Here is a 16,070-nt window from a genome sequence, read left to right on the forward strand (position 1 = left end):
TAGAAAAACCTTTTTTTTCCACAATGAGTATAGTATTGGAAGGTTATCCAAAGATGATGCAGAACTTCCATCCTTAAAGACAACCAAAAGCCAGCTGGACAAACTCCTGGGCATTCCAAGGTAATCTGGATGTAAATCAGTTTTTAAATTGATGAAAAAATGAAGCGTAAATGCCCAGCCCACAAAAATCATCTTAATCCAAATGTTCTGCACAGGTTTTTATTTTTAGGAAAAATTATCAAATGAATAATTAAAAAGCCCTAACTAAACAATCTAAGTCTTCTACAGAATTTGACTTCTCTGCCAAGAGCCTAAATCAGGGCAGTCAGGCTTTCAAACTCGGTAACAGCTTTCAGAGCACATTAGTCTTGCTTGCGAACAATTTCCTCTCTGGCACAGCTCAGAGGAAGATATCCATGCTTACTTCATTAAACCCATCAGCAGTGTTTGACACTGAAGATCACCATGTGCTGCTGACTTGCCTGGGAGACTGGCAGAAATGAGTCAGTCACCCTGAACTGGATAGGTCAACTCCTATCAGTCAGATTTCAAGACTATTCTGATGGGTGGTTTCTTTCCAGCCCTGAGAGCTTCCACAGGATGCTACAAGGATTGGTTCTACCTCTTGTTTTGTATAAACACAAAACTTTGAGAAGTCCTGAAACAGACATCTTCAGTGGCAACAGGAACTATCAAATTCCTTATTTGATTTCATTCCTGCAAACACAGATGGACTTGTGGGGAAAAAAGGGGAAGCATTGTTTAAAAATGCCTGGAATGAATGAAAGAAAGCTGTGGTAGGTTTGAAAAAAAGACACAGAGGACCAAAAATTGCTTTGAGGGTTGAGGTACATGTACATCTTACTTTGTGCTAGAAAGGAACACTTCATCAGGAACATGGTACACTGTCAATGCAAGACTAAGGAGATGCCAAAACTGAGTCACTCAGGCCCTCCTGCTTCTTTAGTGAGCATCACTGCACAAACACCACCAGTCATCCATACACATGCACTGCCACCATCTTTGTTCTCCTATTTTACAGTTGTACATTGAAAGTGAGCATGTATATAATAACATCAATCTGCAATGCAAACACCTACAGCTAATAATGACATGACAGACTCAAAAAATTCCTTCTCAAGAGTTTTATATTATACTTCAGAAATTTGGAGTTTAAAGGATAAGAATATACATTAGAGGACAATGAAATAGAAATTCTGATTAGCGGGATTATTTAATTATAAAAAACTTGTGAAGTGAAAATGGGGAATTTTTGTCTTTTTTACATTCCATTAAGCTTTATGAATATAAATTCTGAAAACATCAAAACTTTCAAGTCTTAAGCAAAAGAATTGGTTTTTTTTCAGGATACAAAGTTAAATTTTGATAGCTGAATTCTGGTTGCAGCATACAAACAGTAAATCGTACTGTTTTGAGAAAAATAACAGTATACATACAGGGCTTATACAAAAAATTATTGATACTTCTTCCAGCCTCTATACTCTTCACAGAGAAAGATCTCAGCTATCAGTTTCCTTTCAATTTTTTGGAAGTTACAGAAAGCATATTTAGCCATTAAAAAGTAACATTTTAATGTAGGTTATGAATCTATTTAGAACAGTATAAAAATTATATATTCTGAGAAAATAAATTAAGTATTCAATACTTAAGTACCAGTCTATTAACTGAACTCTTAGATCACTAAATAGATCTTTTCATAAAAATGAAAAATGGATATGTATCAATATGTAAAGAATTTAGTATCCCATGATAGCATGTTACCTCTGTAATTCATGCCATTTTATTCCTAAAATTAGCTAATAGTTACCCATAAAATGCCTATCCTTGGAAGAATTCCTTTTATCATCCTTCCCAAAATACCCCACATTTACTCACAAACAAATTACAAACCATATTTTACATTAATAAGCATTGATAAAAATATTTTTTTCCCTCACATGGGATTGCCTTACACAAAGCAATTATTCCCTCTATTTGCCTTTTATCTAGCACTTCCTTCTATTTTATTTATAAAAAGTTATTGTCTTAAGGCTATTTTTAATTAATACCACACAAAATTTTTGTATAATAAAGTCTTCAACATGCATTACAATGCTTAGATGCACTGGTAATTTTGCCATAAATGGATGCTATACCTGTTCACTAAATTCATGTTTCTAGAACATTAAAATCAGGAGATAAAACAATAGGACCCAATAAACAACAATATACTTTCCGGTTAACTGCAAAACTTAGTGACAGATACTTGAGCCTTTAGTCATATAAAATTACACCTACAGGCTAAACATGGCAACCAGTGAGGAAGTGAGAGGTCTCTCCTCTGTCACTACATGATAATTTCTGCTTACTAGTGAAGTTCAAAAATGGTCTCCTGCAGATATTGTGATTCTACAACAACTTCTCTACTGTGCTGCTGAGCCCTCTGTCATGAACTTTGTTGGTAGCAATCATTTCAAGTCACTAATGTTCTTGTAGCTCCAACTATGAAGTCCAGGCTCTGAGAGAGATTGCTCATTTCTGCAGTCAAATTATGTAACTCAGGTAATAAGTTTCCATCTTCACGAAATGGCTTCTGATTGAAAGGAACTGATGCCCAATTCATTTGTAATACTGCCATTTTCCTTAGTTCCTTTGTAATACCATTCTTTTTCATGGTGAATGCATATGCATACCCTTTTTAAAAGGCCTTCATGAGGAAACAAAACTTACACACCCATGCTGTGTGTACATTTGCCCATCTTCACTCCTAAAGATGTGCATTTGTTGGTCTTTTTCAATAGCATTTGAAAAAATGGTAGTTCCAAGCATAAACAGCTGCTCTTGGGTTTTTTGGAAATAATGGAGAACAGAAGAGTGGTCCAAACATGAGGCTTGTTTGTCATGTTACTAGACACCAAATACTGTATTGAAAAGCTAAAGAAGTTAAATTTTTATACTAAACAAAAAAAAAAAAACAAACCCAAAACAAAACAACACCACAACACCTAAACCCTGCAGGATATAAGGCTTTGTTAGTTTGAATAATTGATACCTAGTGCAATAGTTTATTTTCACTTTGCAGGGTTTTTTTTTTTTTTTATGTGGTAGCACAATCTTCCATGGTTAGGCTGCAAATTTTATATGGCTCTAGAGAGTCCTTTAGAAATCACTAGAACCATGACAATATTTACAAAGATGTCCCTTAAACACACCTTATTTCCTTTCTTTGGAAAAAGATGATCCAAAATTATAATTTTTATCAGACAATTTGTAACTCGCAAGAAAACAAGACACAATAATAGCTCCTTAATGGATACCTTGTGAACTACACTGTCTCTTAGAGTGGGTCTATGGGACCCTGAAGTAAAGTTAATATACATCTAAAGCTGTCAGACAGGGACCAAGAAAACAGGGAAATAGACTGGAAAAAAGTATAAAGAAAGCTAAAAATAAAGGCTAAAGGAAACAGTATTCTACAGAGGATTACAGAATCCCTTCATATAATGAGCATATTATATCAAGTGGAATGTTTCTAAACACCCACTAGGTAATAACCAATATGTACACTATAGCATTTTCTAGATACCTAATGAAAAGTTTTTCACCCATTGAGTTACCTATGGTGCAAACCCAAGATAGGTTCAGACACCAGTCACCAACATTAGGGTAAATTCAAAGAGCCTAAATTAGACTTTAAACCCAGGCTCCTTCAATGTTGGTGAAGACAAGAAGACTACAGCATGTTTAGGTGCTGGAAGACATGCTGAATGCCTGCACAACCCTGAATATAGTGATATATGTGAATTTCCATTCCTCTTAGGAGTTCAGACTCTTGAATCAAAATTATAAAAGTGATATATCAGACTACTGATATTCACTGCAGACAATAAATTTATTTTCTGAAGACTGAAACCTGCTATTAGGAAGGTCCCTTTAAATAATATTGGCTTCTTTTGCATATTTATTTAGGAGATAGAATACAAGCTCAAGAGGTGATGATTTTGTTAATTTCTGTGTTAAGAACACAGTGAAGGCTTCAAAAGAACTACAGACACAAGAGAGTCTACCTCCAGCCCACTGGGAAGAGCATTCAGTTAGGAGTCAGCTGATTGGCATACAGGCTAAGTATGAACTCTAAACTGTGACTTCAGGCAGAAAAAGGTCACATGCATACCTCAGCCAAAGGAGCTCTCAGAGGAACTGTTTCAGTAATCAGAACAAACATTTTGCTCAGAAATTCTTAGCCTTGTCGTTGGCTAAACATCTGTGCCAAACACCCTTAAGCAAGTTGGCTTTTTTTAATTCGATCCTTCAGAGAGATTAACTTAAAACTAATAAAACTGAAGAATATTTAATTTTATATTAGAACAAGAGCTCAAAGTGTTCCACTTGCCAGAAGCAAAAGAATAGATAGGATAAAATACAGAGAATAATCACCTAAATCCTACCAAATAGTGACCTGATAAAGAACAATTAAATATAAAACAGGAGGAAGAAATCTAGAGTTAGCTGATTTTTTAATGGCAATTTGTAATTACCTCTGCAAATACATTTTAATATTTCCACCCAATATATACTTTATTATTACTGTCTAATGGAACATTGTACAATAGAGGCAGAATTGTTCTATTGCTAGTAAAGGGCGATTTGTTTTCTCACTTAAGCTGAAAAATATTTCAATTCTGTCCCGTTTCAGGGAAAAGGAAAAATGACAATCCAAACAAAACCAAATGTGCTAAAACCCAGTAATTCCTTCAATAAAATTTACACTCCAAGGTCTGAACACTGCATACTATTGACAGGCACAGGATTGTCAATAGTTGGCACTCAGTTAACATTTCTCTTAGAAAGATTTCTTTGTCAGATAACAGCAGACAGAATAGCTTGTGAAATCACCTGCAATCTCAAATGCATAACTCATTGATTTCTTTTTGATACACTGAACCTTAGTTTACTTTTAAAAATTAAAGTGAGGGATGTTACATGATTTTAGTGCACTATGAATTCTTCATACTAGATTAGCAACTGGATGACTGAAAGCTTTCAGAAGCTATCCAATAAAATATTAAATTTTTATTGTTGTCCTGAATCATAATATTGTAATACATCTTGAATATATCCAAAGGCATACTAGAAGCTCATAAAATAATCATGACTTAAACAGATTTTTAGAAGGCAGAAGCATGCCGCAATGTTACTTTTGTGGGTTTTTAAGGATAGTATCTCCCTGGAAGTAGTTTCCTCACTCTAAAGTATTTGCACAGTGAAATTTGACTAATATGTGATAAATTGATATAGGTATGAACTGCAAATTGCTAATAGCATTGCATTGGTAAAACATTGGCATAATCTAGAGATAAAACAGACTGAGACCCCCATTACCTTTGGGCTACATTATTTTCTATAAAACCCCAACATAACTCCTAGTTTGACCAGATGTTACACATTATATACAGAAATCACTTTCTGAATTTGACAGACTGCATTACACAGGAGATCAAATCAAGTTGTAATCGTTTCTCTGACCTTTAACTATCAATATAAAATCTGATTAATTTAATGAAGGACACAAATTAGAAGGACATGAGATAGTAAAACACTGTATAAAATATAAAGAAAACAGGTAATACACATACTTGCTGTGAAAATTATATCCCAGTTATGCTTTACAAAACTTCCATTTAGCATTATAATAAGCTCATTCCTTTGAGTTTTTTTACTGTATAAGTTACTATATAGGGTATTCTAATAAGGTCTGGGTATAAGCTTTACATTCACTAGAAGTTTTCTTGCAATGTGGAACTCCGCTCAAACACCCAGCTGATGAACATCACTGCAAGGGGAATCCACTGATATAAAAAAAAGGCACTAGCTGAAGGAGAAGTAAATAAAGCCAGAGAAAAGGTAAGCACAAACAGCAGATAACAGTGCAGGAAGAGAGACCAATACATCTGCTTTGGGAAGCAAGAATTTAGGTTTTCAACTTCTGTGAAAAAATAAAAAAAGGCTTAATTCTGGCTACAATGTTAGTAAAAGTATGCACGCACCTTTGCCTAAGCAGTCTTAGCTGAGAAGATGTCCAATATAAAACAATAAAGTGGCATTAAAACACCATCAATAACACAGTAAAATAAACCAGGGAATAATATTTTTTTCTGAAGATTTAAATGCAGACCACCAGTCTTTTCTAGGAAGTATACAATTATTAGCCTTGAAACAGGAAACTTGGATCATTAGGTATGACCCCTGATACTATGCACCAAAACTTATAAGCAAAGAAAGCTCAATTCAAATCCTTCTGATTTTTTAGAACACCACTTAAACACTGTTTTAAAATGGGGTCTGTGATGGCCACACTCAGTGAGCAGGCAGGAGTGGGAGCTGGCATAGGGGAACATACCAGCCACAAATGCATGATCCTGCACAATCCCAGTCTTGCATAGACCCTTGCACCCTAACATTTAGCCAGGATGTTCCTTGCCCACAAGCCCTTGCAGAAATTCTCCTTCCATGGGGCTTTCCTCACTCACTTCCTTAAGTGAAAAAGAAAAAAAAATTCAGGAAGTAACATTTCATTCCATAAATCATAGGCTTAATAATACAGCTGTCATTAAGGCAAACCTTACAGGGAAATAACAGAAATCTTACCCAAAAATTACTAAAAGAATGAAAATTTTGCTTAACTTAGAACACCTAATACCTATAGATATTTTCAATAACATGTACTAAGTCCAAACAATTTGTGCAGAAGTAGTTCTTTCATATTATAATGGAAAACAGAGCAAGATAAAAATTAGGAAAAATTGCTCATGTGATTATGGCAAAACCAATAGATGCCTAAAGCACATAAGACAGACAAGACAACACTGCACTCTCTGATCTGGATTTAGGTAAGGTTTTTTTTTGCAGAATACTACCAATTGCCTACCAACTACACAAAACAGTCTCATTAAAATGCTTCTGAGCAATAAAATAGATCTCAAACATAACTTTCAAGACATATTCTACCTCTGACTGGTTGTTACACAGAAGTTAGAAGTAGGCCATGCTTGTTTCAAGAGTTTTCATTGTAAAGACATTTCTATGATGTATCTTATGTTTTAATTTTGTCACATTGTGTGGTATTTTTGTACTCACTGCAGTATACACCTGTTTAAAAGTCTTTCATTGCAGAAAAAATGGAAACAACTCAACTCCACAAAATTATGCTAGTCTGTATCCTAGTCAAACTAATGACATACTTCTATTATGAAACTGAAAACAAACCAGAATTTCCTCTAGCTATCAGGATCTCAACATCACACCTTACAGAAAGATGGATGAAGAACAACTTTTTAAAAGCAAAAAAACTTAAATTAAACAGAGACCACCACAAATGTATGACAAGCTAAACTACATGTTTATCATCCTATTATAACTAAGGCAAGTTTTATTATCACATCAGAATACTTTTTTTTGTCAGGCAAGTGGCTTAATAAATTTTACAGAAAGTCTGACTGGAATTAAATTGCTCTCAGTAGCCATTCCTTTATTTGCAGGAATTCCCTCAACTTACACTCAAAGCCCAAAGTTTGCAACTATAAGAAAAATTAAATTTGATATGTAGCAACAGAATCAGAGTACAGCTATTAAACACAAGATTGCATAATTCAGCCTTCAGACCCCATATAGGAATTTATAATTTTATCTTATCTGACATGTACTTTATCTAAGAAAGTCAGAGCACATTAAGTTTTACAGCAAAAAATATTTAATTATGCTGTTAAAATGAAAAGCTATGCCAAACTGCTTATATGAATGGCAAGTATACAAAAGAAACTACTACTCCTAAGAGGGACCAGTCAGACTTTCAGAGTTTTTCTATGACACTGTCTAGAAATGTTATCAATGTACCAACAGCATTGTTTGCTACATTTTTTTTTAATTTCACAATAATTGTCATTGCAAAACGGTTAATAAAATTTGGTGAAAAAAACAAAACCTCTCCAATCTCTTAAGTCTTAGGTAATTTCAGTTAAGCATAGACTAAGCATATATATTACACAAACTATCAGTTATGAATACAGAGGAAGATTTCATTTCCATGGTACAGACTCCAGCACACTCTGCCTGTAAAGTTTGGGAACACAGGCATAGGAAAAAAAAAAAAAAATCATAGTGTTAGTGATCACCCAGCCCCCCCCTCTTTAGGGAGTCACATTCAGCTCCCTTCCTGCTTCCCCACTCCTTTCCCTAGTGCACATCCACTGAGCTACATCTCCTGTCTCCTTCACCCACATAAAGCTTCCAGTGTTATTTAAGTTTTAGCAGTGACAAGATGAGACTATGAGACAAGGGACAGCATCCAGAAGCTGACAGCTACAGACATGGCCAGCAGCTCCAATTCCTTGAAGCACTCATTGCATACTTGGCAGCAGCACTCCCTGCACACTTGCAGAAGACCACATAAGAATTAGCTGCAGCTGAACTCATCTAATAAGCACACATTGCTGCTACCGAAGCACTGATACAGGCTTACTCAACTGTATTCAGAAAGGCAACCTGAGGTTTATGATGCAGGTCACTATTATAACTGGAACAATATGGTGTTCAATAGACTCTCTAAACATCAGAGGAGAGGTGTGTTTATTACCCTGTCCCCATCTGCAGAAAAGCAGCAGATTTATTAAAACAAAAACCTTCAAATGCCTTTTTCCTTGTCCAAATAGAGAGCAAATTAGTCATTACGAATTTGTCTGACCTTTTTAGCAGAAAAGCCATGGAGTGACCACAAACAAGCATAATATGGAAGACATAGAACCATGGGAAAATTCCTCCAAGACCTCTCCAATTCAATCTCTTTCTCCAAGCATGGTTGTCTCAAAACAGGTTGTTCAGAGCTCTTTTTCCATTTGTGTCTGAAAAACTCCAAGAAGGCTACACAGCTCTGGGAAACCTAATGCACTGCTTGACTACCCTCATTACAAAATATCTTTTCACCATCATGAACATCTTACTTCAAAATACATCTTGTCCTCCTGTAGTAATTATGTCAATTATGACATAACTGGCATTATCACCAGTCCTTTATTAAAAACTTGCCTTCTCTCAATGGACTTCTCTCAGGGAACTCTGACTCCTTCCCTCCCAGCAGTACTGACTCCTTTTACTACATGCAGCTCCACACAGCACTCATTCTCTCCTCTCTGCAAGTTTCCCTCTCCCTTCTACACGACTGGCTAAGCCCCAAGCTGCCCTTTACCTGACCACCTAACCCTACCCTGTCTGTCCCTCACACAGCATCTTATCCGTTCCTTGCATGAGCACGTCTCTCACCTCCACACAGCCAGCAGGCTCCTTCAGAAACTACAGCAGACTCTGGCTCTCAAGCTCCAACTGCAACTTATAGCCAGCTAACCCACTCTTTTATAACACCCATCCTGACTAGGCAGGCAAGGCTGTTTCTATTCCTTGGTAATCAGTACAGCTGTAGTTCATTAGAAAAGGCTGACTCCTGAACTATTCTTACAACCTATCTTCCCACATCCTCCCATCACTAGAAAGTCCAGACTGGCTTTTTCTTCCTGACAGCTTTCTCTCAACTATTGGGTCACTAGGTCTGTTAAGACCTAATACTATGAGGTATCCTGGTAGCTTTCCCTTTTCCTGGCTGAAATATAATTCCACCCAGCCTCTCCTGAAACATGAGCTCCAGAACCCTGCCTTGATGGCTCTTCACTGAACTCACTTCAGGTAGCATCCTAGAGCATTCCCAGTCAACTAACAGGGAGAAGACTAAGACAAAGGCTGAAACTTACACAGGATTTTTCTTGAATGAAATTGAAGATACCAAATTAAAAGGAAGAATATGTACATATGTATCCACTTCTTTGGAAACTGTTCTAGAGACCTAGTACTGAGAAGGGTGTATGGCAGATGCATTCTAACTCACCTCTTTCAGTTTTCAGTTGGGTGGCTCCAGAGGTGTACTCAGCTGCATATGCTCACTTTAGATAATTCCCTACACAGCAAGCTGACAGCTTAAAATCATGTTCAGAGACTATTCTTACTAACTATAGTTTAATAATTTGTTCCAAATTCCTACATTTGCAGTAAAAAAAAAATCTTGAAAATGAAAAATGCTCTCTTCATTCAGAGAAATAACAGATGAAGATATCCATATACTCAGAGCACTGCAGGATTTTAAATTGAAATCTGTAAACAGTTTGCAAAGTTTAAAAATGTTTCATTCCTGTGCACGAATCGACAGAATTTAACAACTATCTCTGCAATAATTTCCAGTTAGAATATTTTATTCATTAGTTCATAAAAAAGTAATTAGTAGAGGAGTTATGAAAAAGCACTGCCATAATGTCTTAAAATCACTTTACTTTTACCTTCTCTAAATGTGAAACTTGAAACCTTCCCAAGGTCTTTTCCTGTATAAAATATCATGAATCAAATGAAGTGATTTAAGACAAGAATTGTCAATCAAACTACAAAACAGAGTCTAACTGATAATTTACTTATTAACTATTTTAAGTCATACGACTGAATTAGAAGTGAAGATTTATTGGAAATTCAAATGTGTAACAGATTTTCATAAATTAAGAGCATGATTTCTTAGTGCTTATGCTAAGAAACTGATGTTTTCATCCTCAGACTCCAACTATGAACAATACCAACCTTTCACCATATTCACAAAAATGAAGTGCTGACTTTGAAATGTTTTAAAATAGGAGCAGTATGATTAAGCCATCTAGGTTATAGCTGGAAAACATAACATGAAATAGAAGCTTTTTGAGGAAATTACAGTCTTAAGCACTAGTATTTTTTCTGTATATTCAGCTTTTACATTTTACTATCAAAGAGGTCATTACAGTAAATACAAGCATGGAATTGGAAAGGAATCTAACTTTATGAGGGGAAATAAAAAACTCGTTGTGTTGAGGCTTTTCATGTTTGAATCTAATGCAACTGAAGTGCCTCATCAGTCTGGTGGGATGACTATGAACTGGCACAAAGGAGTAGGTACTAACAGGCAAGAGACACAGGAAGGACTGTAGCAGTGACAACTTTTGTGAGCTTACACTATTATCAAAGTGTATGTCAAGTCTCTTAAAATGCTATTAAATAAAAAAAAAATAAAAATTGAGCTGCTTTTAATCTAGATTTAACCAGGGCCCCTGTCTAGTTCACTGCAAAGCCATACAATATTCATATTGCACAAAGAATAAATGTCCAGGGATGAAAACAATGCCTTTCAATTGTGGTGCAAGTTTATGCTGCTGTAAATGCTTGTGGAATTACCCTGCTAGAACTCGATATCATAACTGGTTTCATATGAATTAAGACTGCAATGTTGCCAAGAGGGTACATTCCCACACACATAGCTTGTGATGACATTCTCCTGTTTCCCTTCTCATTAACTTAAGAACTGTTACAGCTGATGCAAGTTACTCTATATCTGCAAGAAAAAACAACGTCAGTACAAAAGAAGAGATGGAAGTGTGCAGTCAGGACAGGGAGAGGGGCAAAATAGGTGAGCCTCATTAAAGCAGGAGCTTTGCTTGCCTCAATCCCACAGATAGCAGCTCAACACTGTTTTAAGAGGCTGGAGTATTTTCAGTAGGATCAGTTCTCTGAGAAGCCAACATTGTACAAATGAGGCCACAACAACAGGCAGCAGTACTAAACAGCCTGAGAGAGGAAGAAGACAGAATTGCCTTCCAGAGCACTGACAGTTTTAATTGTCTCATAGTGTTCACTGAAATGCACTTGTAGATTGTACACAATTGCTACTGTTAAACTGGAGAAGTTCCTCCAAGACAGTGCTACTTCTCAACATAGACTGACCAAAACACTCCTTTAACTTGACATCTATTTTCCCCAAAACACACTGCTTTTTCCAATAAATTAGCTATAAATTAGTTATAATCAAAAGATACAACTTTTTTCTCATGTTCACTTCTACAGCCACAAAATCAAATCAGAAACTTTGATTGCTACAAGGTAAGTAACAAAAGTAGTCTTGGTTACACAGTGTGGATGAATACAGATATAATGACAAATCACAAATTTCAGAACATAAGCAAATCGCATTATGGTTAAAATGAAATTTTTGCTATGAGTTATTATCAAATGGCAAAGGGTAAAAAAGCCTTTCACAACACACATTACTGAAGATGGCTTGAAGTAAGAGTATAAAGTACAAAGATTGAGAATTCATCATTATACAGACTGCAGACTCCTAAATGTGGAACAGAAGAATGAAAATCCAGAGCTGCAATACAAATAACCATTTTTCTGCTTAATAGCAATTACACTTTTTTTAAGAGAGGAAAGCTGTGCCCGACACATAGCCAAGACTCTCTAAGGTTGAATAGCTACTTTGGTTTTAGAAATCCAGAAACAATTTCTAGCATCCCTTCCCTTCTAAGGCCATCCAGTAAAAACGTTCTCATTCTATCCCTGTGGCCTATTCCTGGAGGCAGTTTTTGACTGATGTCATGGAACACATTGGAATGTGGAACACATGAAATACATTACATCAATGTAATAGTAATCTTTTAAAAGTTGGGAGATAAATAGGAACTACCTTTCTACTGTTTCCTTTAAGTACTAAAATGAATCTTGTCCTTGAAAAAGTGCTTTTACCACTGGCATATTACAGAAAAGTGAGACAATAACACTTTATTCTCTTAAATACAGTTGCAGAAAGTAGCAAAATATCATCTAGAGAGGATCAGAAGTGAACAGAGATGTCTTACTGCTGTCCACATTCACGTTCAGATACTTGTATACTTGTTAGTTTATATATTAATTTTTAATTTCATTCCTAATTCTATATGCAGTACCTCTGGAGTAAAAGCATATAACATTCTTGATTCCATTGGAGGACAAAACAATTGAAATGCAAATGTAGCTTATTAGTAAAGAAGATGTTTATTGAACCTTGCTTTTAATCTAAACTGCTACACAAATTTACAGTTTTGGAATAACTTAAACAGATTATTCAGTTCAGGAACATTTTTAGGTGAATATTTAAGCATTGTATTTCACTAAGCGAGTTTTGGACTTAGTGAGAGCTGAGAAAAGTCTTAAATGTTGTATCTACTTAATTTCTGCACTTACTACTGACTATGAAAGCAGACTTTATTCAGGAACATTAATGAAAAACAGCTTAGTAAAACACTCTTTGCCCAAGCAATGTAAAAGAATTCTGGAACACTTACTACAATATTTACAGTCATCGACTACAATATTTACAGTCATCGATGCATAATGGTAATCTGTTAAGACTCTTCACTAAGAGTTTAAGACTAACTACATGCTTGCACCAAAGGCTATTAATCAATACCTCATTGTTTGACCTAGAGATGCCAAACACATTTAACCCTATGCCTTATCATGCTGTTAACAAAAAGAATTACCATGTCTTTACTAGATATTCCTGCTGTGCTTTCAACCCTCCAGTCAACTCCTAAGCCTTCCATGAGAACTTCATCAATGATGTCAACCTCTGACAAGTGAGTACTTAATAAATCTAAAGCTCCATTTAAAAAGCAGTTGGAAAAGAGAAAAGGAATTCCCACTTCTGCACAGAGTGGCAGTGAGATATTCCTTACTCTATCCTGATTTTTCTGCACACCAACTGGAAATTATTCTGGTGGCTACCTGACCACAGTTGGAACTTTAGCCCTGGGACTATGAATCTCCCAAGACCACTAAGTGTTTCAGGATTTCCAACCCAGTTATGAATAGAACATGTGCAGCAGGTCAAAACACTGTAAATCCAAGCTCTGACAGAGCTGAGAGGGCAGTCAAGGGGGCAGATGAGCAGGGCAGAATGAAACAGGTTGCCCAGAGAGATCAGGCAATCCCTGACATTGGAGGGTTTCACAGTTTAGCTAGTAAAACCCATCACTGACCTGATCTAAGTGTCAGTGACAGGCCCACTTCAAGTGGGAAGTTGGGTTAGATGGTTTCCAGATGTTCATGCCAAAGGAAGTAATTTCTGTTCTTCTGTGAATAGCTGCAAAGGCAGCAGATTTACCTGTATGCAGTTGCTTAATGACACTATCACATGATTTAATGTTCTGTTCATCTTTAGGAAGTTAGAAATGAGCCATAAAAGTTAATATTCTATAAATATTTAAAAGGAAACCTAAATTCTGATTTAACTCATAGTTATGTACACAAGTCACAGCTCCTTTTTTAAAATTAAATATGTTTTTCTCAGACTCCACTGAAACTGCTGATTCTTTTAGACAAAATCATCTTTTACATATCTAGGTGTAAACAACCATATGCAAATATCCATTAGTTGATTTTTTTTCAGAGAACAGGAAACATATTTTAAAAACTTATCCTAAAGATTACTGAAATATTATAGTCTGTTCCATGCATCTCTAGAATAAAAACAAACAAACCAAACAGTCTTTTAAAAGAGAGAGTTTTTTAGGTCGTGTTCACCTTGTAGCTTTCCAAGTAAGGTGAAATATGTTTTAGTTTTACTAATTAGGAGAAAGTTTTTCAGGTACAACTTTTACTGTATTTAAAATTTCTTTAAAGACATGCTTGTTTGGGTTCTTAGGAGAATGTTCTTGCAGATAAGAGATCAGAGAGACTTCTCCAGGAAGACGACTTCAGCAAAAACAAGAGGAATTAATGTATTTCATAATAGCTGTCAGAATGCTCCATAGATTAAAAAAAATTCTTGAGGACTCAAGTCTTTGCAAACACATTGAATTGTGTCCAAATGAAGAACAAAATCCAGGAGTTTAGGCAGAGGTGTATGGTAGTACTACCTCATCCACTTACATGTTGAACATTTTTGCTCTGTACTAGTTGAAGCTTTTTAACTCCTAAATTCTCATAAAGATAGACAAATAAAGCACTATAAAAAGATTTGAAGCACCTTTATACTGCTGTTGTAACTCCCAAGCCTCCAAGTTCATTAGAAATTGTGACTGTTACTTGTTGGATCAATTTCTCTGTCTTTGAACTACAAGTTGGAGAACTAATGTTTGTTTGTTTAGTTTTCTCCTAGATGGTGTGGAAACTTGTTGCTATTTTCCAAGCTTGTTTCAAAAATCTATTAATGTATTCTCCAGATCTTTGCCATCCTATGTGACATTCACATGAATTTTATACACTATGCCAGTGTCTGAAAACTTTTGTGAAATACTACCACTTGACAGCATTTTGCTAAGAGGGAAGCAGTAAGCCTCACACACAATTCCATAGGCTGGCATTTTAACAGGATGTGCCAATACTAAATAAAAAAAAAAAAAAAAAAAAAAGTAGAAAAAAAAAAATAAAAGTGGCATTAAAGCGAAGCGCTTGGTGAAAGCACCACGACTTTCACAGACAGAGAGTTACCTTGCAGTAATACTTCTGCAAAGTCGAGGGTAATTTCAGCAACCAGCAAACTTCCTAATATGTTTTATCCACAGCTGTAACTTGCTATTCTTCTTGGACAAGTTGAGTTTATTAGGATCACATCTATGCTAGCAGCAAACCTACCACGCTATTTTTCATCATGGCTTTAATACTGAATCCCTCGCAGGTCTGCTGCTTGTCCTTCTTCTCCCGCTGCCGGGGGCACCTGTCACCTGCAGGCTTTGAGGGTCCCGGGCTCTCCTCCTCCATTACCATCTCCCCACAGGCGCCCGCGACGGACCAGATTCAAATTACGGACTGGAAAAGACAAGCGAACATCAGCGCCCCGTGCCCAGCGAGTTAGAGCAACAGGTCCAGCTCCGCTCCCTCCACAACCAGCGACATCCCCGCACGCCCGTCCCGGGCTTTCCCTGCCCCTCACGGGTCCCCTTTGCCCGCCCCCAGTCCCCTTCTGCATCATCCCAGCTCGTTCTCCCCTCTCCGCCGTGTCCGGCCCTTCATCACCACCTGATGTCCTTGTCCCCCGGAGGGTCCTCGCCCCCACCCGCCCTCCGCTGTCGCCCCGGCCGTCCGGCCTTGCGGGTCCCTCTCGGGCTCCGTTGGGCACCTGCCGCCACGCGAGCGTCGCCAGGCAACGCGTCAACAACCCGCCGGGGAAGCGGCAGGGCAATCGCGGAGAGCCCCGT

At 36.7% G+C, this 16,070-nt stretch overlaps 1 protein-coding gene across 2 annotated transcripts in view; it reads right to left on the reverse strand.

The window, feature by feature from the left end:
- Positions 1–16,041, reverse strand: part of PACRG (parkin coregulated) — a 201,592-nt gene extending 185,551 nt beyond the window's left edge. Inside the window, exons 1-2 of one of the 2 annotated variants that reach the window (XM_079333493.1) lie at positions 15,892–16,041; positions 15,508–15,681 (exon numbers count right to left, since the gene is read on the reverse strand). In XM_079333493.1, the coding sequence (XP_079189619.1) occupies positions 15,508–15,639 (132 nt within the window). In that variant the 5' untranslated portion in view covers positions 15,640–15,681; positions 15,892–16,041. The remainder of the gene's footprint in view (positions 1–15,507; positions 15,682–15,891) is intronic. The other variant, XM_079333492.1, reaches the window with a different exon arrangement.
- Between the last annotated feature and the right edge of the window lie 29 nt (positions 16,042–16,070).

The sequence above is a fragment of the Erithacus rubecula genome, assembly GCF_903797595.1.
Source record: "Erithacus rubecula genome assembly, chromosome: 2".
Taxonomy (NCBI): domain Eukaryota; kingdom Metazoa; phylum Chordata; class Aves; order Passeriformes; family Muscicapidae; genus Erithacus; species Erithacus rubecula.